This window comes from Kogia breviceps, chromosome 1, assembly GCF_026419965.1.
Source record: "Kogia breviceps isolate mKogBre1 chromosome 1, mKogBre1 haplotype 1, whole genome shotgun sequence".
In the NCBI taxonomy this organism is placed as follows: Eukaryota; Metazoa; Chordata; class Mammalia; order Artiodactyla; family Physeteridae; genus Kogia; species Kogia breviceps.
Genome location: NC_081310.1, coordinates 44,430,597 through 44,457,925, shown reverse-complemented (window position 1 = coordinate 44,457,925; position 27,329 = coordinate 44,430,597). Strand labels below are relative to the sequence as shown.

At 36.7% G+C, this 27,329-nt stretch overlaps 1 protein-coding gene across 15 annotated transcripts in view; it reads left to right on the top strand.

The window, feature by feature from the left end:
* RASAL2 (RAS protein activator like 2) overlaps positions 1-27,329 on the top strand; it is a 386,290-nt gene that overhangs the window by 323,518 nt on the left and 35,443 nt on the right. For all 15 annotated transcript variants that reach the window (XM_059056121.2, XM_059056130.2, XM_059056124.2 and 12 more), the window contains 5 exons: positions 1,627-1,736; positions 19,545-19,698; positions 21,579-21,677; positions 22,571-23,125; positions 25,589-25,733. In XM_059056121.2, coding sequence (XP_058912104.1) covers positions 1,627-1,736; positions 19,545-19,698; positions 21,579-21,677; positions 22,571-23,125; positions 25,589-25,733 — 1,063 coding nt within the window. The remainder of the gene's footprint in view (positions 1-1,626; positions 1,737-19,544; positions 19,699-21,578; positions 21,678-22,570; positions 23,126-25,588; positions 25,734-27,329) is intronic.

Here is a 27,329-nt window from a genome sequence, read left to right as displayed (position 1 = left end):
TTCAAGTTAGGTATGGTCATGTGACATTTTTGTCCAATAAAATGAGACCACTAATGACATGAAGCTTTAAGAGCAAGTACAGGGCTTCCCTGGTGGCTCAGTGGTTGAGAGTCTGCCTGCCGATGCAGGGGACACAGGTTTGTGCCCCGGTCCGGGAGGATCCCACATTCCGCAGAGCAGCTGGGCCCATGAGCCATGGCCGCTGGGCCTGTGCTCCGCAACGCGAGAGGCCACAACAGTGAGAGGCCCACATACCACCAAAAAAAAAAAAAAAAAAACGCAAGTACAAAATTTACAACACTTCCTTTATCCTGAGGCAGCAACTAATAGAAGCACAAAGATAGAGCCTCCCTTGGCCTAAGTCCCTGAGTGACGACAGCATAGTGCCAGGTCCCCGTCATATTTGACCTGCTCATAGACACATAGTATGTTTTGTGCCAGTAAGATTGTGGGGTTATTAAGCATAACCTAGCTTATCACAATTAATATAGTCTTCACCCCAAAACAGTGGGCTTTAGTGGTAAGTAAAAGAATATAACAGATTTGATGTGCTGGTATTGGCCTAGTATTTTTTTTCTTTCTTATGGAAATATTTATTGTACACAGCTTCTATAAGCTAATATTTATCACAAGGTGATTCGAGTCAATTCCATACATCAAAATACTTTTCTTTGAATTATAGTCTTTTGTCAAGATATTTTGATATACTTCTATAAGATGTCCTTTCATCTGCCAACAATAGAATTGCCAATTCATTCTTGCATTTATTCTTTTATTCAACAAACTTTTTTGAATGCCCGTTATTTGCCAGGTGCTAAGACTAGGAAGATGTTCAAGGCACTCTAGATAGTTTGGTGGAAGTGGCAGAAGGTAAGCAGGGCTAAAAACCATAAGGCACTTTGTTCTTCTGAAGTCTAGGTGCTTCTCTGGTTTCATACATGATACATACCTGTTTCATTTTAAAATAGTTAAACTACATTTAAAATTTAACTTCACAAGTACCATATCCAAGGTGACAGATCAGATTTTGCCACTGCTGAGACCACCAACATATTACCTTCGAAGTTAGAAGTTTCTTTACCATAGCTAGTATAGAGACTGTTTAAGAAATTAGAAATTAAGTGCCATCAAAAAGTTTAATTCTTGACATATATACACCATCAGATGTAAAATAGATAGCTAGTGGGAAGCAGCTGCATAGCACAGGGAAAGCAGCTTGGTGCTTTGTGACCACCTAGAGGGGTGGGCTAGGGAGGGTGGGAGGGAGATGCAAGAGGGAAGGGATGTGGAGATATATGTATACATACAGCTGATTCACTTTGTTATACAGCAGAAACTAACACAACGTTGTAAAGCAATTATACTTCAATAAAGATGTTTAAAAATAAATAAATTTTTTAAAGTTTAATTCTCCCAATTATCATAGAAGAAAAAAAATTTTATCACATTATCAGGTAGTTTCCAGCAGCTGTATTTTACAAATTAAAAAATTAAAAGCTGAATTCTGTTTCTGGTCTTCATTATAAGAATCTGAGTATCTTTTGCAAAAGCAGTGCAGATGAGTTAGGAGACAGCAAGGTTCCCTTTTGGTTCTTCTTCCCATCACTTTCTGCCTTTTCATTCTAGGGGTTCTTCAGCAAGCGCCTGAAAGGCTCCATCAAGAGGACCAAAAGCCAATCAAAGCTTGACCGAAACACGAGCTTTCGGCTTCCCTCCCTTCGCAGTACGGATGACAGGTAGGAGTTCACTTGCTTAAAACAAAGAAAGAAATTTTACAGTGTATTTTGATAAGGCATTTTGGTCTTTATTAAGATTGCATCAATGATAGTTGGAAAGATCCGACACAAAATTTACTTTTTTGTCTTGCTCATATTGAGGCTAGGTACCATATATTGGCTTAAATGTCCAACCAGTTTAAAAATCTTACAATATTAGAGAGTGTGTGGATACCTAAGAACTAATTTAAGAATCGGTTGTGCTGTTTCTGTCGAATCAATTTCTAGTGGTCAGAGATGTATCTTTCTTTTGTAGGATGACCATAAGGGATGATGATGCCTCTAGCTAACATTTTTTGAGCACTGTACTAAGTGCTTTATATCCATTATCTTATTTAATCTTAATAATAACCCTGTAAGAGAAATATTAATATTATCACCATTTTATAGATGACAAGTCTGAGGAACAGAGAAGTTAAGTAATCTTGCCCAAGGTTATACTGCTTAGTAAATAGCAAAAATGGTATTTAAACTTGGGCAATTTGGCTCTTAAGAGTCCATGGTCTTCACTGCTGCATTGTTCATTATGTATAGTATATGGACTCAGCCTCATTAATTTGCAGTCACATCTAGAAGATATGTATGTAAAGGAAGCCTGGATTTCAATAATAAGGACTACCAGCTTAAGCAAACCTCAAATGCATGGCTTGCTAAGGATAACAACCCTCTAAAATGATTGAACGTATGCTAGGACACATTTGTAATACTTCACGTCTCTACAATGTTCAAAATTTAGGAAATGATACTTGTGTCTTGACACATCACCACCATCACCAGTATTTATTGAGTGCTTACTCTGTGCCAAGTATTTTTAATGTAGTATCTTATGTAATACAGCCCTAGATACTATTATTATCCTCATTTTACAGATAAGGAACTAAGGCAGAAGAGATTGAGAAACTTGCCCAAGGTCACACAGCTAAGTAGTAGAGCTTTGAATTAAACTCATGTCTGCCTTTCATAATGATACTCTTATTTATACTTGGGTGTTTTATTGTTTTTGTTTTTTTACTTTTGGTAATAAGTCCATTATTTCCAGTTATCTGCATAACAAACAGAAATATAGATTATAATATCTATAATGGCAGATTATAGATTTGCCAGGCAGAGAATTACTCTTGTTTTATATGTGAAGTAACTTGTCCCCCATACTGAGTTGATAAGAAGCTACTGCTTTATCAGCTCTTCTTATCCGTAAACCACGTTAGAGATGTTCTGTGAAATTTGCAAGTATGTTCAATTTGCAGTGTAATTGTATTGTTAAATATGTCTTTTATACCTTTTTGTTTTCGGGTAATCATTAAAAAAAGATCTTTTATTCTCACATTTTTCCCTTAGATTTTACTGTATAGCACAGAGAACTATATATATATAACTGAATCACTTTGTTGTACAGCAGAAATTAACACATTGTAAATCAACTATACATCAATTTTTTTAAATTACTTTTATCTTTCAAACAACCATTTACATTTTATCAGTATGATGGATGAATAGTAATAATAAACACATATACAGTATGTACTATGTGCCATATACTGTTCTAAGCACTTTACATAAATGAAATCATTTAATCAACACAACAACCCTGGTTACAGTCATGACCTCATTTTGAAGATGAGAAAACTGAAACAGAGAAATTAGTAAATTGCACAAGTTCATACAGCTTAGAAAATGGCAGTACTGTGATTCCAATCCAAGAATTCTAGCTCTTGAGTCTACATTTTTTAATTTATTCTATATTGCCTCTCACAGAAAAGGCAGGTGGGGGGCATTTCTTTGTTTTAATTTGTAGTTACCTAATGCCTACTAAGTTGAACATCTTTTCACAAGTTTTCTTCTTCTATGACTTGCTTATTCATCCCTTTTCCATTTTTCTGTTGAGCTATTTGTCCTTTTTCTTATGGTTTGGAGTAGTGCTTATTATACTAGGGATTGTAAGCCACTATTATGCACGTTGTTAAAATTTTCTTCCAGTCTGTTTCTTACGTTTTTAAATCATGTCTCTAAATCATATAGAAGTTTTAGATTTTCATTTGGTCCAACATGTCAGTCTTTTTCTTTGTTGGCTTACCTGGCCAGATTTGACCAGAACACTGAACTCAAGAAGCCAGGGATCTCTTTCTCATTATGATGCTGTTCATATCACTATATCTCACTTCTTCAGGAGGAGGAAGTATTCTGCCTGGGGTATTAGGAGGATAATGAAGTAGTGATCATGATATTTTGAATTCTTCAGGCTTTTTGATAACAACAAACCTTATCTGCACTCATTACATTTTAAAAAGATAAAATTATCCTCATGAGGTCTGACTTACTGCTTTCAGATGGCAGAAAAACAGTTGTAAATGAGTTAATTTCATCTAAAGATGATCAGTAAGCTTTTCTGTGCAACAGAACATAGGGTATTTTAACATGTAGACTTAATTGATCAAAAAGACCCTCCAGGTTTCTCTCGCCCAATGATCTGCAAGTCGTAGACTCTACTCTAAGGCCCTGATGGAATTTGGTACCAGTGTTGTTTTGGGGATCAATTTATGATGATCCTTAAACTCAGAATTTCCTTTGTGAAGTTGTGGGGCATAGGCATAAGGAGTAAAACTTTGCCAAATAATATTTTTAAGAACCAAATTTCTTACACAGTAACATATCTAATTGTGACAGTTATGTACAGACTAGAAAGCCATTTGCTACCAGGGAATATAGGTACTAAAGACACAGCCCCAACCTCAGGGTGTCCAGTAGAAGAAGTAAATACTCAGGAAGAAATGGTATAGAGGAGGTGAGATTACTTCTTGTTAGGTGGACCAAGAAAGACCTTAGAGGGCAGTGGCCTGTGAGTTGAACCTTAAAAAAGCAGGTATAATTTGAACTGAGAAACAGACACACAGAGAGAGCATTCCTCAGAATAGAAATAATGAGCAAAAGAAGAAAACAGGAAACTACAGAGCTTGAAAAGAAATACTGAGTAGTTCATGGTATATAAAGGAGTGAGGTAGGAAATGATTGGAAAGGTAAAGTTCCAATTTTTACATTGATAGGTAAAAAACTTTGTGTTTTTTTGTCTTAAAAAATGACTCAATATAAGAAACAGAGGGCTTCCCTGGTGGCGCAGTGGTTAAGAGTCCACCTGCTGATGCAGGGGACACGGGTTCATGCCCCGGTCTGGGAGGATCCCACGTGCTGCGGAGCGGCTGGGCCCGTGAGCCATGGCCGCTGAGCCTGCGCGTCCGGAGCCTGTGCTCCGCAATGGTAGAGGCCACAGCAGCAAGAGGCCCACGTACCACAAAAAAAAAAAAAAAGAAACAGAAATATGAACTCCATCTTTGATGAAACTAGGATAAATCTGAGTGATAGATTACTTAAAATTAGAGGAAGATCAGATGTAGTTGCCTGCAGAAGGAAATACTGAAAAAAGTCTATCACTTAATGATTCAGATCAGTTGCTAATTAACAGATATTCAAAACAGTAATGGCTTAAACAAGGTAAAGTTATATTTTCCTCACCTATAAGAAGTCTGAGGGTGGGCAGTCTAGGACTAAGGGTTCAGGGCTCTTTGTGGGCTTTTTCCTCTGCCATTCTCAAGATCTTCAAGGATCTCTTTATGAACACAAGTTAGCTACTGGAGCTCCAGCCATAGCATCCATGTTTCAGGTACCAGAAAAGAGGGGCCCATAAAAGGACACCTGTCTTCCAACCAAGTTATCTCACTTTAGAACAATTTCCCTGAAACCTTACCCAGTGGCTTCTCATTGTCACTTTTATCTGCAAGAGAGACTGGGAAATGTTATACATGGGTACGTTGTTGCCCCCAATAATACAAGAGTCTATTATTAAGGAAGGAGGAAAAGATGGGCATTAGGAAGACAGCTAGCATCTCTAACATAAGAAAGAAGTTGATTTACCCACTCAACCCCAGAACTCTGGAAATATTCAGCTCCCATCCAGCTCTAGCAGGCCAGCAGCCAGGCTTACATTCATCACACAGCAAATTTGAGAAACTGAACCAGATAAAAAGACCTACAGATACCAACATTTATGTTCCCCCATTACAATGTCAGCTGGTAATTCTACTCCTAAGTATATCCAAGAGAAGTGAAAAACGTATGTCCCCACAAAAATTTGTAACATGAATGTTTGTAAACATTATTTATAGTAGCCCCAAAATGGTAATGACCCAAATGTCCATCAACTGATGAATGGATATACAATACATGATATATCCATGCAATGCTATATTATTCAGTCATAAAAAGGAATGAAGTACTGATACATGCTACAACATGGACAAACCTTGAAAACTTTATGCAAAGTGAAAGAAGCCAATCACAAAACACCATATAATGTACAATTCCATTTATGTGAAATGTCCAGAATAGGCAAATCTATGGAGACAGTAGATTAATGGTTGCCAGAGGCTGGGGATGTAGGGCAGGGGAAAGTGATGAATGAAGAATGACTACTAATGGACATGAAGTTTCTTTTTGGAGTGATGAAATGTTTTTAGCTTAGACTGTGGTGATAATTGCACAACTCTGAATATACTGAAAATGGTACACTTTAAATATGTAGATTTTATGGTATGTTAATTATATCTCAGTAAAGAAGTTAATTAAAAAAAAAAAAAAAAAAACAGCTGGCCAGGAAGTACTCTGCAGTGAAGCTCACTAATCTGTAAGCTCTATTCCAGCACACAAAGCTTCCATTGAGTTCTTTAGTGCTTTAATCTTAAATATAAACAGATAGCCAAGAATCTCCAGATATTTGAGGAAATTCTTCAACATGAAAGGCAGAGAGAAAAATAAATAGGAGAGAGAAAAGAGAACCCAGAAGAAACAGAGACAATGCATAGAGCCAAAAACAACTTCAAAGCATAATAAATATTTTCAAAAGATAAGATAGTGCATCTATGAAACAATAAGATGCTATAAGAAAAGGAACCTCAAAGAAACAAGAAAGAGAGCTTGGAAATTGAAATATGAAAGCTAAAGTCAAGTCAATCTCCCAGAAAGTAGAACAGAAAATGAGAAAATCAATCCAGAAGATTCTAGTGAAAGAAAAGTTTTATTAGAAAACTTTAGAGAGGAAATTGTTAAAGAAATAATACAAGAAAATTTCCCAAAACAAGAAAATGTAAATATCCAGATTGGATAGGCCACCAAATTCCCAATACAGTGAATGAAAAATGACGAAAGACTTTCCAACACACACACACACACACACACACACACACACCAATTCACATCATGAAAGAACATAACACCAAGGCTTTAAAAAAAATCTTAAAAGCTTCTAGAAAGAAAAAATAGGTTATATACAAAGGAGATATGAAAGGATTGCATTGGAATTCTCAATAGAATATTGAAAATCAAAAGTCAGTGGAGCAGTGTTTTCAAAATTCTGAGTGGAGGTTATTTTCAACCCAGTATTCCATACACAGGATAGTCCTTGAATGTCAGTTGAGGAGTTTGGATTTTATTGTATAAGCAATGGGGTGTCTTTAAACATTTTTGAGCATGGAAGTGACCTAATCAGAATTGTGCCAATTATGGATTAATCCAACAATGGAATTTCAAATGACTTGGTTTGCAGAGACTAAGTTTGGGAGACTAATTAGCAAAAAAAAAAAAAGCTACTGTAGGAAATAAGAAAGGCTCTAAAGAGGGTAGTTGGCAGTGGGAATGAAGAGTCAGAGACAAGATAGGAGAAACATTTTAGAGGCAAAATCAATAGGGTGTCACAAAGTCATCATTGTTCCAAAGCCATCTAATCAGATAAAAGCCAGTAAAGTGATTTCCTAGAATCAATATTGGCAGCATTTTCACATTAAAGCCATGTCATGTGGAAGGCTGTTGGGACAGGAAAAGACTCTGCTATTTCTGCCTTATATTGAAATGCACTTTGAAAAGTTTGAAAAACTAGGAAATGCTGAAAAACCGTGGTTATACAGCATTGTCAGGCATTCCAGGATTTCGAATGCCTGTCAGGTTGCCAACCTTGCTCTGGAAGTGCTACTTAAATTTACCAAGTCTTGAGGTAAAGATAAGCACATGGAATAGAATTTTCTCAACTCCTTCAAACGTCCTTCAAGTAAAAACCTTTGCAGTAATGTCTTTGATTCTGAGGCTCACTGACAAAGCATGGTTTTAATGTAGTCCGCTTATTCTTTGTCAGGAGATACCTAAGAATAAGTGTAGTGTTCATTTGTAGGGTGTATATACTCAGCTTCTTGAGTTTCTCCTAATTAGAACTAATTTTTTAACTCTTTTTTTTTTAATTTGTATACTCACAAGAACTTGTAGAGTCTTGCAAGCACTTCCCGCAATAGTGATATCTTATAACTGTAGTGTAATATCAAAACCAGGTAATTGACATTGGTACAATACTGTTAACTAGACTACAGATTTTATTTTTCACCAATTTTTGTGTGCACTTATTTGTGTGTGTTTATAATTCTGTGTGATTTAATCCTCTGTATAGATTTGCATCACCACCACCACGATCAAGATACAGAATTATTCCATTACCAAAGAACTCCCTCTGCTACTCTTTACAGTCATACCCACCTCCCCATACCCATCCCTGTCCCCTAGCAACCACTTTTTGTTTTCTACCTCTATGGTTTTGTTATTTCAAGAATGTTATATAAATGGAATCATATAGTGTGTAGCCATTTAAAATTGGCGCTTTTTTTCCACTAAATAAAATGCCCTTGAAATCCCTCCAAATTGTTGCATCTATCAATAGTTTGTTTCTTGTTATTGCTGAGTAGTATTCCATTTTATGGATGTATCAAAATTTGTTAACCAATCACCTACTGGAGAACTTTGGTTTCTGATTTTTAGCTATTAGGAATAAAGCTGCTGTGAACAGTTGTGTACACATAAGTTTTCACTTCTCTGAAGTAAATACGCAAGTGTGCAATTGCTGGGTTGTATGATAGGTACTTGTTTAGGTTTAGAGGAAAACTGCCAAACTATTTTCCAGAGTACCTGTACAATTTTACATTCCCACCAGCAATTTATATGGGTTTTATGTGTGTGTGTATGTGTGTCCCAAGACATTTTCACCTCTGTTTTCTTTTAGAAGTTTTATGATTTTTAGCTTTTATATTTAGGTCTATGATCCATTTAGTTAATCCGTGGTTACTCTAAATCAAAGGTCTTGACTCAGAGCCTATTGGTGTTCACTTCGAGATAGTAATCAAAACTTCATACTTACCCCAGTCAAGCCAATTGCAGACAGTCTGCTTTTGGAGAAGGAAGTATTATAAACTACTTACTTCTCTCTTCGCATCTACTCTTCACATCCAGCTTAACTACCGGTGGTTTTATGTGCCCTCCAGATTTGGGGCAAGGGGAGAGACAGAAAGGAGGGAAAAGGGAATAAGAAAAGTTTTAGTACTATCTTAGCCTTCTATAATGCTCTCAGAGTCTGGCAGATGTTTAAAGCTGACTCTTCTATCATGAGGTACTTTGAAGAATTCTTCAGAAATGTCTCATCTTTGAGGAACTCTCATCTATGGTTTTTTTGAGTTTCATGGGTACATTTCTATTCTAGGTGTTCACTTGCAACTCCTTCCACAGTTTGTAGGAAGGAATTTTTGCCGTTCTAGTCTTCACCCTTCCAATCCTCTGGTCTACAGGAAATATTCACACATCCTTTGCCCTGACAAACCTCTAGGAGTGCAGCCTAATAAAAAAATATCACCTTGGGCTGTGCTACCAACAGTTAGTCATTTCTCGTCCTCTAGATTTCCCAGATAAAATCAAACCCCACCTTGTATGCATTCCCTACCAATATCCCTTGTGTATTTTGGGGGGAGAGGGGGATGGGAGGGATGAGCCTCACAGCTTTCTCCAAAAATTATCTCTCACTAAATCCTTTCCCTTCTCCATAGTCTCACCACTTTTTATAGTCCTGCTCTGACTGAGAGGTTCAAGGTAATGGAATTGGTTCCAAAACATTTCCTTTATAGATTCTACAGTTTGGTATTTCACTGCGGCATATACCTGTTTTATCTTAGAGTCTCAGTTTGAAACTTCAATTTTAATATCTCATCACATATGTATATAATACTTTTACTAATCTACAATCTTGAGTATAATGTACAAAATGGAACATGGCTGTCCATTCCCTAACTCTCAGCATTATCTCCTACCACTCCTACCAGAAGTCCATCATTTACTTACTAAACTGTTTCATATTTCTCTACTTTTAATCTTGCTGCCCTCTCTATCCCAAATACCATATCCTATTCCTACACCGTGTCCTTTGACATGCGACAGTACCCAAGTCAGGAGTCATATGCTCCCTGACTTCCTTGTTCTTCCTGTGCATCATTCTAGACTAAGCACCTACCCCATATACCCACCCATGGCCAACTGTATACACCTTATTATAGGACTGACTGCTTTCTATTGAATGTATCTTTTCATGTTTCTGCTTACTGCAGCATATGGGAAGCTCCGCAAGTGTACAATCTTTGTATCCCCACCTCCTACCACGATGCCTGTCCTATTAAGGAACTTAATTTCTTGGCCTGAAACAAAAGGGAAGAATCCAAACAAATTCCATATAATAGAGAAGAAGAATCTCCTTAACTATGGTGTACTTGGATAGAATGACAACTTCTCAGAAATTATTGGATTCCAGGCCATTAATTAATCAATACAGCCTAGCTATAGATTATAGAGTTTCCCTTACCGGTGTTTACTGATATGGAGCAGTTAAGGAGTCCTTAGTTTTGTGTACTAAAATCCAATTGAAGTTTCTAATTATGTCATGATAGCATTTTAAATTCGTTAGAATGCTTTATCTTAATAGAAAAAAATTATTTCCATACATTTATACCTTCTATCTTCATATTCTTCCAGCAAGGAATATATTTGGGAATAGCTATCCTAACCTAATAGTTTACATAAAATGAACTAATACTTGTCATATCACTTTGAAAAACTATGTTTGCAATGATAGTCCCATTTGTATGGTACTGTAGTTTATGAGATATTTGTAAAATCATAGATGATTGCGTTTGACTTTCACAATAACTGTGGGAGGTATAGGAACAGAAATCATTATCCACATTTTACAAATGAGATAACTAAGGTTTAGAAGAAATAAATTATTTGTTCCACGTCACATGGCTAGTGAGTGATTTGAGCTAACATGAATACATAGGGCTTTTGGGTCCAAGTTGATTGCCTTTTCCATTATCCTCTTTGTTGCATGTGTTGATAGGAAGCCTAACCTGCTGAGAAAATGATTGAGAAAGAAGGAAAGATCAAAGGGAAAAGTCATGCACACACATATATATACACACAAACATATTCAAACAACAACTCAATGAGAGTAGAATACTATGCAGTAATAATTAGTGAGTCAATTTATGGTCATTATATTTTCACGATTTGGTAAAATATAAAGCAAACTCCCTACTATGCTCCTATCATCTTCCCTTCCCTCCAAATTCAAGTGGTTCGGATGAAAAATTAAAATAGAATCAGTAAAAAAAAATATAGCTGGATTTCATATGCTCTTGGAATGGAAGAACCCTTTCTAAGCATAAACTGGGGGAAATAATTACAAATATGACAGAAAAAGTACTAATTTACTTAATTTACATAGTATTTATCAACACATATCAGTTAAGTTAAACAATTAGAAAAATGATTTAAGAACATGAAATAACAGTTCATAATTCACAGAAAAGAGAACTGAGATTGCCAATATACATGTTTAAATGTCCTCAACCTCATAACTAAAGAAATTCATACTAAAGCAATAGTATAGCAATGAAAATACCCTTTTTTACCAATTATACTGGCAAAGATGTTTGAAGTTTAGCCATATCTCATTTTGGTGATAGTGTATAGAAACATGCACTACTGGTAAGACTTTAAATTGATGCCATCTGTTATGGAGGATAAATTAGCAATATCAAAACTTTAAATGTATGTGCCCTTTGATCTAGCAGTTTCGCATCTGGAAATTTAAAGCATGAATACATGCACATGTACTTCAAGGTATATGTACTAAGATACTTTTTGAACCTCGGTGGTGATCACCAGAAAAAAAGAGAAAAGAAAAGAGACTTAGATGGTCATCAAGGATTGGTTAAACTTCTATAGGCCCATATAAGGGAATACAGAGTGATCATTAAAAAGCGGCAATTTATATCTATATGTTCCAGTGTAGACAAAATTCCAAAATATACTCTTAAGGAAAAAAAGTATGGTAGAATCTCATTTGTATGTGTATACATGCATACACACACACACATACACACACATATATGTATATGTATAATATTTGGTTGTCTGTGTACAAAAAATTTCTGGGAGGGGTCACAAAAATCATTAATAGTATTTTCCGTAGGAGATTGAGGGAGGGAGGTACCCTTATTTTTATTTTTCACCTTCTGTCCTTCTGAGCTCTTGGCATTTATCACCAAAAGCGTGTATTACTTTATTATTTAAGGGGAAAAAATGATTAGAGAAAACCTCCTTCAACCCCATTTCAACCTCATGCCTCCCTGTAGCTGTTTCCCAGTCGCCACCCCTTCACCTGATGGTGAGTTAGTCTCCACTTTCTCATATCCCATTCATTTTCTCAACCGTCTGGAGTCTCATTTTTGTCCTCGTCATTTCACTGAAACTGCTACAATTATCTCCAATTATCTCTCAGTTCATATACCCAGTGGCTACTGTTAATATTTTAACACACTCTATCTTCTACAGTAATGGACAGCCCATCCTTTTTTTTTTTTTTTTTTTTTTTTTTTTTTTTTTTTTTTTTTTTTGCGGTATGCGGGCCTCTCACTGTTGTGGCCTCTCCCGTTGCGGAGCACAGGCTCCGGACGCACAGGCTCCGCGGCCATGGCTCACGGGCCCAGCTGCTCCGCGGCATGTGGGATCCTCCCGGACCAGGGCACGAACCCGTGTCTCCTGCATCCGCAGGCGGATTCTCAACCACTGCGCCACCAGGGAAGCCCTAGCCCATCCTTTTTAAGAGGTCTCTTCCCTGGGCTTTTATACTTGAGTCTTCTGGTTTTCCTTCTGTCTTTCAGATTCTTCAATCTCTTCTGTCAGTTTTGTAGGTTTAAATGATAGCATTTCTCAGTCTACATGTTCTATTTCAGTATTCACATTGTCTTCATCTGTTGAGATTGCAGTAATAAAACATCATAGACTAGATAGCTTATAATCAACAGACATTTATTTCTCACAGTTCTGGAGGCTAGGAAGTCCAAGATCAAGGTTCTGGCAGATTCAGTGTCTGGTAAGGACCTGCTTCCTGGTTCAAAAGACTTCATTTTCTCTGTGTCCTCAGATGGAGGAATGGGTGATGGATCTCTTTGGGGTCTATTTTATAAAGGCACTAATCCCCTTCACAAGGGCTCCACCCCCCTGACCTGATCACCTCCCAAAGGTCACACTTCCTGATACAACCACATTGGAGGTTAGCATTTCAACATAAATTTTGGGGTGAGACATTCAGTCTGAGGCAAACATCTACTCCCATAGGAACCTCAAACTTGTAATAAACTTGATTGTATTTCCCCCTTGCTTCAACCAACATTGCCTCTCACTTCCCATCTCTGTAAAGGATATTACCATCTTTCTACCCAGTAGCTCAACCTTGACTCTACCCTCTCCCTGATGCCTCCAGCATTGCAGTCATTAAAGCCTATTTACCACCTAATTATCCCCAAATCCATCCACTTCTTCTATATTTCTGCTGCTCTAGTTTGTAATCTTTACTCAGGTTACTATCATAACCTATGAGCCAGTCTCTAAGTCTTTCATTATTTCTCTCTTCTCTGTGTACCCCTCTCTTTCTCCACTTTTTAACCAAAGTATACTCTTGCCAAGGCACACATCTGATCATGTCATTCACCTTCCACCACCCACAACCTTTCTATGTCCATCCACTGGCCTTGTGATAAAATTGGAACACCCACGTTACTACAGGTCCCACCATGGTATCTCTCAAGCCTCATTATTCCCCATGCCTCTTCTCTCAGCCCCAACGCACATCCACACTGCACCAGAGCCACACTGCTGAATTCTTTTCAGTTCCTCAAACACCCCAGATTTGTATGTTCTCACTACAGGCCTTCTCACATGCTGGCCATTCCCTCTAGAATGCTCAGTACCTCCACATCTGCATAGAGCTAATTCCACTCCATCCTTTAGTTCACAACTTCACATTACTTTTACCTCCAAGAAACTTTCTTTGAATCCCCAACTGAAGATCCAGGGCCCCTACTAAGTGCCCACAGAGCCACTATTGCATCCTTTTTCCTAGATTTTATCCCATTGTATTATAATAGATTTTTAACTCACTAGATTATAAACTGTGTGAGTACAAGGAATTTGCCTTTCTTCTTCACCATTGTTTCCTTGCATCGGTATCTAGTATAATGCCTGGCACATAATGTACACAAAGTAACTATTGAATGGATAGATGGATTCATACATATATTCATTTATTCAACCAAATATTGGCTGAAACTAATGGGAAAGCAAATAGTCATGAATTTAGGGATGATTAAGAAGTAAATGTCATTGAACTTCATCAGTGTCTAACTTCTTTTTTTGTTTGTTTGTTTTTTTGGCCTCGTGGCACGGCTTGTGGGATATTAGTTCCCCGACCAGGAATTGAACCCATGCCCTTGGCAGTGAAAGCACAGAGGCTTAACCACTGGACAGCCAGGGAATTCCCTCTAACTTTTTTACCCTCTTTTCACCCATACTTAGTTTTATGGTAACGATGAGGCTGAAAGCCTAAATTCAGAAAAAAGGAAAAAAAAAAACTAATCTTTCCACTCACTCTTACACTGGTAAGTATGTTAATTGAGTGGTTTATGAGTGTGCTTTGGTTTAGTTTCATGGGTTTTTTTTTTAATTCAGTATAGTTGTGTTTACATTGAATTTGTTTAATAGGCACTAGTAGATTTTATTCCATTTGCAATTTAAGAACAAAAAAAGGTGTATTACAATATGGTACAGTTTCTGTAAGGAGATTGTTCCCTAGTGTCTGTCATATTGGAGGCTGGTTGAGTTTCCTGCCCTTCAGAACATGTTTTAATATTTATAATCTTGTCTTCATTCTGTGCCTGTCTTCATTGTCTGTATACATGTATATGTACCAAAGTAGGTTGAATGTCATTTTTGACCATGACGATAAATCTCCTTACCATGAGTTTAAGTGAAAACTCAGACTGACAAACATCCTTCTTTACCATTAGCAGCTGGGCTCATTAGACTATCCTGTCAGAGGCTGAGAGCAGAGAGAAGGACGATCAACGGTACATGTTACGTTTCCATAATAGCTTTTTGTGTGAGTGGCTGTATGGTATTTTTTAAGTAAACATAAAAACCAGTGAGTAGTATAAGTAGTAGGGACTGGCTTTAACTGCAGCAGGTAAATCAGTGCAGCTAGGGCTGTCAGGATCCTCGGGGGGACATTTTTTTTTTAGCACACAAGCAGAACTCTGATGAATGAGCTCTAATTTCTTTCTTTCTTTCTTTTCTTTTCTTTTTTTAATCCAGGTAGGGAAAGCTTTATATTCAGTAGTATAGGAAAGGATCTGCTCTTTCAAACAGAAAACATCAGTTGGATAGTTTCACAGATACCAGGTTGAAAAACAATAAAATCTGGGGAGCAAATAAAGCTGCCTTTTTCCCAAAGTGAAAGCTCAGATGCAACTTTTAAAAAACTGATTAGACCCTTTGTAAGTTTATTGGTAGAGTATTAGGATACTGAATTTTATTAATTTCTACCTGGGAAATTTTCAAACAAGGTAAAGTGCCTTAGGAACATATTCTGGTGGATACGAACATATATTGCTGTACTCACTCAGTTTATGGCTGAGCTGTCTTTCCAAGAACTCAGCAAAGCAGTCTAGAATCATAACTGCCACGCCAAGCAGAAATTCACCTGCACTGGAGTACAGGATTTGTGTGGCAATAAGCATTTTTTCCGTTATATTTTTAATTAAAAGTTTCCCACATTTGGAACTGAATCTGTAAACATGTGGCAGATTGAGCTAACACATCCAAGCACTACTGGTGCTTTGGGGGAAGTATGCTTTTTAAAAAATTGGATGGTTGAGCTGGGAAAAATCCAGCTGTTTTACTTAACATTGAACTAATCAGAGTTCTTTGACTCCTTTTTTTTCTTCAGTGAATCCAGTGGTGTGTGTGTGTTGGCTCCTCACCCCCAACCCCTTCACTTTTGTCTTTTAAGATTGATTTCAGATAGTGATGTGGGTTAAAGCAATATAATATTAATTCATTGTAGTGGGTAATAGAAAGCTATTCCTGCCTTTGTAGTTTCTCTCTTAAATAGGTCAGAAGCAGCAGGTAATCTTCATCAGCAAAGCAATTAGATTTTTAACCCTTACCTATCACATTGAGCCCTGAATTATTACATGGTGTTTGGGATGATGGGGGTTGAGGAGTAGGGGTGCAGGGGTCTGGAAGAGAACCAGTAGTTCTGGTCTCACAACGTCCACTTTTGAGGTTAGGTTCCTTGATGGCCATTGTCAGATTGGACTGGGAAACGTTTTAAACTCCTATTTTTCTCTCAATAAATCCACTTTCTGCTTTCCATTAGAGAAGTAAACTGTAGTGCCATACAGAGCTGCTAAAACTCTAATTAGCAGATCTAAGAAAAATCAACTCATAGGAAGGTACAAGAGGAGGTAAACATGATTAGAGGGGACTTGGGCTTACTAATGCTATTATATAAAAATATTTGCACAGATAATGCCTCCCCACCACTGCCACTCCCAGGCTGCTTGATCTTCCTGTTTACTGTAATCCTGCTTCTCTGGGAATTACTTCTGTCTTCTCCAAGACACTTTCTTCCCAATACAGGAAGGGCTTGCTTATTTATTCATTAGCAATGTTGCACATATTAGCAACTTTGGTGTTCAATTCATGGGCGTCAGTGTGTATGTACACACAAACGTACATAAATGCTGAACAATAGGAGACCCTGAACTATATATATTAACAGCTGAAATTTCTGTAACCAGGAAGAATTTTGAATTCGAATTCCAGGTGGCTTGGTTGTGATATATGTTTATGGCTGTGTTTGGAAGTTAAACCTGAGTATCAAAGTGACATTTGTTCAGCACTGGAAATACAGTGAATAAAGAAAATTATCCAACTCTCTCCGAAAGAAAAAAAAAATGTAACTCAGATAAGTTAATGAAAATAATACCTAGAAACATTAAACTAGGGTAAACACTGCAAAGGAAATAAAACGGATGTGAGAGAAGGATGGTACTTGCAAGGTGGGATGTGGCAAATACCTTTTAGTAGCGGGCTGGGGATCATCTAGAAAACATCTAAAGCTTCGCAGCTTCATTCTCCAGCACAGTTAAGAGATTCTCCTACACCCCCCAGAATTGCCTCCGTTTTTTTCCTACAGCTTTTGACTCCGAAATTGTTCATGGAAATGGGTGGAGCCTCGCCATTCCTTCCTTTCAGTCTTAAAATGGTCACATTTGCAGAGCATGCTCCTTGAGTCCTTCAAGCTGCAGCTTCTCCCAGCTGCCTTTGGCTCTAATCTCCTTATAGGTGTAGCACCATGACAACAGACCCAGCCTAGAGCCCAGGAACCTTGTTTGTGTTACCTGAGGGGCTGGATGCAGCCTGAGGAAGAGAAGAAGAATATTACCTGTCCTGCAGCCTATTTGGAAGATGACTTCATGTTTTGTTATATGTGTTTCTGTTCTGCTTCTAATGAAGACTTGAAATTACACTTGGAAAACATTTATCCAGAGATGTTATCAGTAATTATCAGTAACCAAAGGCAGCAGGGGAAACCATCTTCTGTTGGTTCTTGTCTTCTAAACACAGAGTTGTTTTCTGAGATGTAGTTCAGAAAGTGATTTGCTGTACCGTGACATGTGGCACCGCTATGATTTGGGGGTGCACTGCAAGATGGCTGTACAGTTGCTTCATGTAGGTAAACATTTATTTGGTTTGAATAAAATTAATTTTTGTTTTAGAATATTTTCCTAAAGAATTTAAAACATAAAAGTAAGCCTTATTTTGTACCTCCTATTTTAAATATGTTTTCATCTTCCCTGTTGAGAGGCTCACTCTCAGAGCAGGATAGCCTTTTCCCCTACAAGCAACTCCTCCTGGGAAAAACGGGCTGGAACTGTTGTTTCCTATGTGTTTAGAAAAGATTACAGTATTCTGTTGCCTCAACCAGGCTTCCTATGAAGCATATTGAGAAAGGTTGTATGGTAATTACATTAAAATTTGTTTTTGCATTTAGTTATCTGTAGTTGATATGCTCTGTTGACAGTATATAACATGTCATTGTCTTATCCCATAGAACAAAAGGAAATAAATGTGGAGCCATTACATTGTTATATTTTTAGGTACAAAACATGACGTGGCTTTTGTGCATCCTTTGTATTATCAATGGTAAATATAATTATTGACTTTTTGACCATAAAAAGATTTCTGAACATCAGAACACACATTTTTGTGTGTGGAAAGAAGAATGGACTAAGGTCCTATTGCTTAAGATGTTTTTTACTGTATGAAGTTTGATTAAACAGTGTTAGAATGGAAACAGAAGGGAAAGAGCAGCCTTTCATGCTAGTTTCCTATATCTCATTACTTTATAATTTAACTGAAAGCTACTCTGGCATTAAGTATTTTGGTTCCTTTTTAAGTTAACATGGTTATTTCAAGGAAATGAATGAAGCTGCTTATTTAATGTGTTTTACAAAAACAAATGTCTTTCCACAAGGCATTTCTTTTTATCCCTATTACTAGGTACTTCTGCTTGAAATATATGTATTTAACTCCAGGTGTTTCAGTCAATAAATACTATAGTTATTGAGTAAAACTGCATAGCTACCCAGTTCTGGATTCAAGAATATTGTGTTTTATATTGTTTGGCTTCATTGATTCTTCCAAGGGGAAGGCAGTGAAGTAATAGCTCCTGTAGTGACAAGAGTCATGCTTCTCCTCATTCCTTTTTAAACAACTAGGGGACAGAATCAACCAGAATGCCTGAACGGTGTTGACAAAGGTCTATTCTTCTAGTTTGAACATTTCTTTTGAGAGTGGGAAGTTTCTTCAAGGCATTTTACTCTTTATTTATATTTGTACAGTAAAGCATAGATAGAACCAAAAGCTTGCCAGAAAAGAATTCCATATAGAGATGGAAATCAGACCTTTGGAAAAGCAGAGTCTTGTGCTGAAAAGTTTGACTTTGATTGGGTTTGTGTGTGTGTGTTTATTCTGCCAAAGCAGAAGGAAACAGAATGAGGGTTCAGTCACTGCTATTTTGTCACTGGTAGTAGAGGATAAAGCTATAGCATGGAAAAAAGAAAAAGAAATGATATGTCTTTTGATAACACCTTTGCATTAAAAAAAATTTGTAAGATAACCTTAGGTGATACATATTTCTCCATCTCCAACACAGGAATGAGGATAAAAACAATGTCTGTGGTGGAGCTTCAAGCTCCCTTGAGACTAGTAAAATTATAGTACATTTTTGTGTTTTGTTGAAAAAAGGAAGTGTGTACACACAGACACAAATATATATGGTTTATCTGTGCTACGTGAATATGGTCCTATTATTACTGTTACAGATTAACTGTTAATTTGCTCATTTATTTTCCTCTTAGGCATTTATACATTTGGTTAAGCCTCCATTGTGTTTGACCTTTATTTTCTTGTTGGCCAAGTAGTTACACTACCATAAATATCTTTTTCTACTTTTAGGTCTCGTGGGCTGCCTAAACTAAAAGAGTCACGTTCCCATGAATCCCTGCTGAGCCCATGCAGTGCAGTGGAATGTCTGGATCTTGGTAGAGGGGAGCCCGTATCAGTGAAGCCACTCCATAGCAGCATCCTTGGACAAGACTTCTGCTTTGAGGTAGAAAAGTGTAGGAAAAAGGAAGAGTAGTTAGACAACAAAGAGATTTTTCTATCCAGTATTCTTATGATCGCATTACTATAGTATTGATGATTTGATCATCTTAACTGATTCTCAGTTGCTGAAAATTACCTACAGGGGAAAAATTGGAAATCTGTTAATCTGATTATGTTGGTGATTAAAGTTATTAATGATGGCTTCTCATTCCTTTTGGGCTTGTCTGCTTTCAAAATAAAAGTTCTTCTACTCAGTGCTCTGTGGTGACCTAAATGGGAAGAAAATCCAAAAAAGAGAGGATATATGTATGCATATTGTTGATTCACTATGCTGTACAGCAGAAACTAACACAACATTGTAAAACAACTATACCCCAATTTTTAATAAATAAATGGGTTCTTAGTGCTTTCTCAGCAGAGGTCACAAGATTAATAACTTATTGTTAGTATTTCAGTTTTTTAGTATTGATAAAGATATCACACAATATGTTATTATTTTTCTCCTGAAAGCCAAACCCCCCAATTTTAATGATCCTTTTGAGGAAATTGACTAAAACCATAATTTTTCTAACTAAAACATGGGCAATTCAAGATCTGGGACCATGTCTTATTTATCTTTGTAATCCCCAGCACTTAGCCCAGTCCCTGGCACATTGCAGGTGCCTAATTTCTTCAGTGAACAAATTGGCCTTCACCAGAAAATTATCATCATCACCTTTTACAAGGTAATTTCCCCCTCCCAAAGTAAATGTACACAATTGGCCATTTGCAAATTTAATTTCAAAACCATCCATGTACTTGTTAGGGTTATGATTTAATTAATGAGCACAAACTTAAAAAGTTATTAGTGATGAGTCCTATGTTAGATATTGTAGAAGTTGAAAGATGTTTTATACCTTTTCTTATGGACCTGCACTATCCAACAGAAATACAGTGCAAGCCACATGTGTAATTTTAAATTTCATTAAACCCAAATGTTATCACTTCTAACATGGAACTAAAAATTATCAATGAAACTTTCTACATTCTTTTTTTAAAAACTGAATCTTCAAAATCTGATGTATATTTTACACTTATAGCACATCTCAGTTTGGACTAGTATTTCAGGTGCTCACTAGCCACGTGTGGTTAATAGCTACCATATTAGACAGAATGTAACAGTTAATATGTGAGCCACTTTAGCAATTTGGACAGGTCATTTATTGGTGTTCTTTTGTATAACAGTCACTTGAACTTTGCCATATTTGTAGAACTCAGTTCAACGGATTGTATGCCCAGCCAGGTGTTAGATTCTAGGCATAGAGACAACATGCTTCATTTTTAAAGGACATTGATAATAATCGTCAGGCTAACCTAATTAAATGATTGGCAGTCAGACTGGTTGCCTAGTAGAAGAGAAGTGGGTTCCAAAGTAATTCAATACTGGTAACTCTTTTCAGTTTCATGTAATAGCCTTCTGTAACATTATAATGAAGGCAGTCCCAAGAAATAAGCTGTTTTAGAGACCTTCTTCCCTTTTTCATTATTTTTATTAACTCAAAATTGAGCATATTTATTTGCAGGTCATTTTTAAAGGTTTAAGTTTAATTAAAGGCGTTTAGTTTTGTTCTTTCTAAACTGTAGGCCAGTTTTAGGTTCCTGAGCTGAATTCTCAATGGCCTTTGTCTTCATACCTGCATTCTAGTAGATGCTAACTAGATAACAAAGCAAAAAGTGATGTGTATGTACATATAGATATCATAAAACCAGCAAATATCATTTTGGTTACCATGTAGTATAATATGGGTTCATAGCATATCTCTAACTCTTTAATGATACAACTAGGAAGATAGAGACCCCAAGCCCTGCATTTCCTTTTCCTTATCTCTAATCTTCATGTTGAAGGTTACCTACTTAAGTGGAAGTAAATGCTTCAGCTGTAACTCTGCTTCAGAGAGAGATAAGTGGATGGAAAACCTTCGTAGGACAGTTCAACCAAATAAGGTAATAGTGGCTTTGAATGTCCAAAAAATGTATAACTCTATAAGCAGTAAGTTGATTGAAGGTAAATAGAGTAATAATACCTTAAATTTTATAGAACTTTTCAACACATATACATTTTGTCCTTTTATGGTCAAAATAATCTTATTACAGATAGTATCATGATTTTACCAGTGTGGATAAGAGCAGCGGTCCCCAACCTTTTTGGCACCAGGGACCAGTCTCATAGAAGACAATTTTTCCACGGATGGCAGGGGGCCAGGGGGTTTTGGGATGATTCAAGTGCGTTACATTTATTGTGTACTGTATTTCTATTATTATTACATTGTAATATATGGTGAAATAACTATACAACTCACCATAATGCTGATAGGAGGCAGAGCTCAGGCTGTCGTGTGAGCGATGGGGAGCGGCTGTAAATACAGAGGAAGCTTCGCTCGCTCACCCACTGGCTCACCTCCTGCTGTGCAGCCCAGCTCCTAACGGGCCACAGACCGGTACCAGTCCATGACCTGGAGGTTGGGGACCCCTAGATAAGAGGACTCAGAGAAGTTAAGTCACTTGACCAAGTGAGAAGCTAGTACAAGACAGAAATGGGACTAGAACACAAGTTTCTTAATTACTTACTTATCTCTGTTTTATTTGCAGAAAGCTAATTCAGTTGCCTAAAGACTGGCTATATGAGAACTTAAAGGATGATATTTTTTTAACCCAAGTAAAATAGAATGTATATGGCTCTCTAAGAGTTTGCTATTATCTTGAACAATGAGATAGCAATCCCCTTCATTATTTTTTGACTGCTCTTAATGAAGTACATAGCATCACCTACTTTAAGAGGAAAATGTTGTCTTTCTGGGATTTCAACTCTCAAACACAACTTTGTTACTTCTTTATAGGACAATTGCAGACGAGCTGAAAACGTTCTCCGTTTATGGATTATTGAAGCCAAGGACCTTGCCCCTAAAAAGAAATATTTCTGTGAACTGTGCCTTGATGATACCCTCTTTGCTCGTACAACCAGCAAGACCAAAGCAGACAATATTTTCTGGGGTGAACATTTTGAGTTCTACAGCCTTCCACCTCTTCATAGCATCACAGTTCACATTTATAAAGATGTAGAAAAAAAGAAGAAAAAAGACAAGAATAATTATGTAGGGCTAGTCAATATCCCCACTGCCAGTGTGACTGGTCGCCAATTTGTAGAAAAGTGGTACCCAGTGAGTACACCTACACCCAACAAAGGAAAGACAGGAGGACCTTCTATTCGGATTAAATCACGTTTCCAAACTATCACCATTCTGCCTATGGAGCAATACAAAGAGTTTGCAGAATTTGTCACCAGCAACTACACCATGTTGTGTTCTGTTCTTGAACCAGTAATTAGTGTGAGAAATAAAGAAGAGCTGGCCTGTGCCTTAGTGCACATTCTTCAAAGTACTGGCAGAGCCAAGGTAAGTGGAAAAGGAGGGTTGCATTACCCAAAATCTCTCCCTACCTTTTATGAAGAAACAAACACGTTTACTGTGGAGATTCAAATTAGAGATATATGCTTTGCTATTGGTCAAAAATAAAAAAAAAAAAAGAAGAATTAGGAAGGAAACCTTAGTGGTTCTTAGATCCACTTATTAGTGGAGATTATAAAAGTAAAGAAGTAAAATGGAGACTAACAAGTATTTATTTAAAGTTTATTTGCATGAAATAGAGATACTGCAGCTAGCTCTTTATTGTCTGACAAAATAAATGGTAGGATTGGTGGATAATCCCACAATATGTTCAAGATTAATCTTTAATTCTGGAGTGTGTTGTATGATGGTTTTATTCCTCACTGTATTTTAAATTAAGATTGATTCATGACTGTACCCAGCTAGTCACAGAAGGAGGTATTCCAGAAGCATGCTGATCATTGACAAGAGTCTTCATGAGATTAACATCTAAATTTGGAATTAAAATACAAAGGGATGTTATTTAATTGTTAGTTGTCTCATGATAACCTTATCTCAATTCATGCTGCATAGAAGTAAAAGTTCAGGAAGATAAAAGAGAGAAATATACTAATTGTATAAAGAACACTAAACAAATGATAGAATCTTTTTTTAAAATTTTTATTGGCGTATAGTTGATTTACAGTGTGTTAGTTTCAGATGTAACAATTGATAGAGTCTTTGATCAGCCTGAAATGTGGTAATTATCACCTCTGTGAGGCATATTCACTTAACTAGGCTAAGTCTCTATTATATTATATGCAAATTGGTCATGGTAAAATTGTATTTTAGATCTAGAGGAGTTCACAGCTAGAATAATTTATGTAGAACTGAACAATAAAATAAAGGGTTTTTTAAATTTCTTGATACAAATCAGAATATATCAAATATTCAATATTTAGTCCCTTATTTAACTGCCTTCCTACTGATTATCATTTTGGTGGTTGAATTTACTAATAATTTTGAGCTTTCTGGTGTTAAAAAAGGTGTCACTGAAATTTTGAGTCTCATCTTTGAAATTGTATGGATATGTTCTTTCTGTTCTTCATTTGCTCAAGGTTCAAGGATGTATGTAGGATTTTTTAACAGCTTTATTGAGGTACAATTTACATATCATAAACTATACCCATTTAAAGTGAAAAATTCAGTGAGTTTTGACAGATTATGCACCCATGGAAACCACTGCATTCAAGATACAGAATGTTACCATCACCCCCAAGTTTCTTCCTGACCCTTAGCACAAGAGTTTTAGTAGTGACTCCTAAGTCTACGACTCTTACAGTGTTGATCTACCCTGGAATAAATCCCATTCATGTTTAAAATGCTTAATTTTAAAATAAAAGTAAATCAACATATTCCCTCTGTTTTTGATTTTGGAGACTTTGAAATATCCAGTGAATATATAACATTCAAAATACAGGATGTTATCACATTTCAAATTGAACAACAGTAAACGATGAACTTTAAATCAAGTTCCTTAGACTGTTGAGAAATGAAGAAGTTATTTCTTAAGGGCTTTATTTCTCCTTATGCCTTCCTTCACGATGGATGGATGGATGGGGATACATACATACATACAAACAAATATAATCAGCCTAGAAAATGAGTTCAGATGTTTAATTCAAGAAATTTCATGTTGATACTATAGACCAATTTGTAACCATTATATATTGAATGCCTAATATATGTCAGAAGCTGTTAAATACTGGAAATATAGAGATTAATAAAAATGGACACTGTCTTTGGTCTCATGGGACTCACAGTCTTCTGGGGAAAACAGATGTTAATCAAATAATTACAGAAATGTGTGATTACTGTGAAAAGTGAAGATTTTTAAAAAGTTATATGGTGTTGTGAGAATGTGGATTAAGGGGACCTGACTAATGGAGTTCAGGGACAGTGTTGGTAAGAGAAGGCTTCACTGAGGAAAGATGTGCAAACTAAAATCCAAAGGATCTGAGGAATTAACTCCATAGCAGTGAGGGCAGAGCAGGGTGGGATTGAAGCAGAACTGAGAACAGCATTTGCAGAAAGCTCTGTGGTGAATAGACAACATTGTATGTTAGAAAGGGCTTGATATATTCAAGGACCTACAAAAAAAAAAAAAGGCCCTTGAGACTGGAGCACAATACAGAGAGAATGGTATGAGATGAGACTGGGAAGATAGACAGAAACCAGAGAATATAGAGGCTTTCAGGCCACATTCAGAACTACAGTCTATATCAAAAGTGTGATGAAAAACCTTTGAAGAAATTTTTAACTTAGGATTGGTGACACCTAAAATTTTATCCTGACTGACTTTTTTCTTTCAAATGAATCTGGCAGCTTTAGTTTTAAAGCAGCGTTCCCAGAATGTTTGATATTTCATCAGTCTCTCCTAATGTATATTATTTATTCAGTTGCTTTCTGCCTGACTGAACATTATTCTACCAGGATTTTCTGACCGACTTGGTGATGTCTGAGGTGGATCGTTGTGGAGAGCATGATGTCTTGATCTTCAGAGAGAACACCATTGCCACCAAATCCATTGAGGAATACCTCAAGTTGGTGGGACAACAGTATCTTCATGATGCATTGGGTATGGAGAAGAAAAACATCTGTCTTCTTTTCTTTCCCTTTTGATTTTTAGACCCTCATGAAACAACCAAATGGAACTCAAATTCTGCATGTTACCTGGTTCTAGCTGATTAAAGTGTTAAAGTTGGAGTTTCAGCTGTAAGAAGTCTCTGCAATACTCAGCAGGGGAGGAACAGCAGATTGATTTCTTACACTGTGTACCAAAAGAGAGAACTCATCAGCATAGGCAGCTACCCCCATGCCCTCAAGTCCCTGAGATTCTGAGATACACAGTAATGTTAGTAATGAGATACCATTTCTAGTTGACCTGTTTCCCCCAAAGTGATGGGTATTTATATCATGATATAAATACATTACCTAAGTCTTGAAAGGGTTAGCATTTGTTATTACGCATCAAAAATGGAGGAACTCCTGCCAATTCCCACAACTCCCAATTTCTGCCTTTCAGACCTACAGAATTTTTCACAACTAATCTTTGTCCAATCAGTAGCTCTTAATGATTAGGCCACCCACTTGCAGCTCCATATTTGGTCGTGAAATTCAGGTGTTAACCACTAGAGTAAGGCACTATGCTCGGCACTTTGGTATACATTCTGATAAAGTAGACATGAGTTCCTTGAAGAACAGTGTCATTTTTTTAATTCCCATATCCCCAGTACTTCACACAGAATGTAGAGCAGCACCATCCTAAAGAAACATAATGTGAGTCACATGTGAGTAATTTAAATTTTCTAGAAGTCACAGTGTAAAAACGGTAAAAAGAAACAGGTAAATTTAATTTTGATAACATTTTATTTTTAACCCAATATATCCAAAAATTATTTAATATGTTATCAATATAAGAATTAATGAAGTATTTTACTTTTTTCATTCTAACTCTTGAAATTGTGTGCATTTTATATTTATTACACATTCAGTTTGCAGTAGCCAAATTTCAAGTGCTCAGCAGTCACATGAGACTATCAAGAATAGACAATAAGGTATGAATGAATGGATAAATGTTTGCCCTTAGGGAGCTTACCATATAGGTAGATAAGAAAGATATCCCTATAACCAAAAAGAGGAAGAGAATCCTGTGCCTTTTCAAATAATTAAAGAAACTGATTATACCTGATGGTATTATAAAATTTCCCTTGTGACATTTTATGATGTGTGTGTAGCTCGAAGTTTAGCAAGGTTTATAAAAGCAGAGACTGGACAAGGGAAATGGCAGGGATTAACACAGGGGAAAGAACCTCATGAACAAAAAGGTATCGAGGTACCAGAGAACCAGGCATGTTTGGAATATAGCCAGTTAGCTGGAAAATAAAGTGAAAAAGACAAGTCAACAACAACAAAAATGATTAGACGAATAATTAGAACCAATTAGTTGAGGGCCTTGACTGCCTGGCTGAGGAGTGTAGATTTTACAGTAATCATTGGTGAACGACTGGAAGTTTTGAGCAGGGTGTTTTTAATAGAATCAATTTAACAGAGTGATTTAAATGGGTTGGTGAAGAAAGCAACTGAACACGGAGACCAGTTAAGCCATTATAATAAGGAAGGCAAGAAATAACAAGACTGTGAATGAGGTAATCGCCAAGAGTAAGAGAAAAGT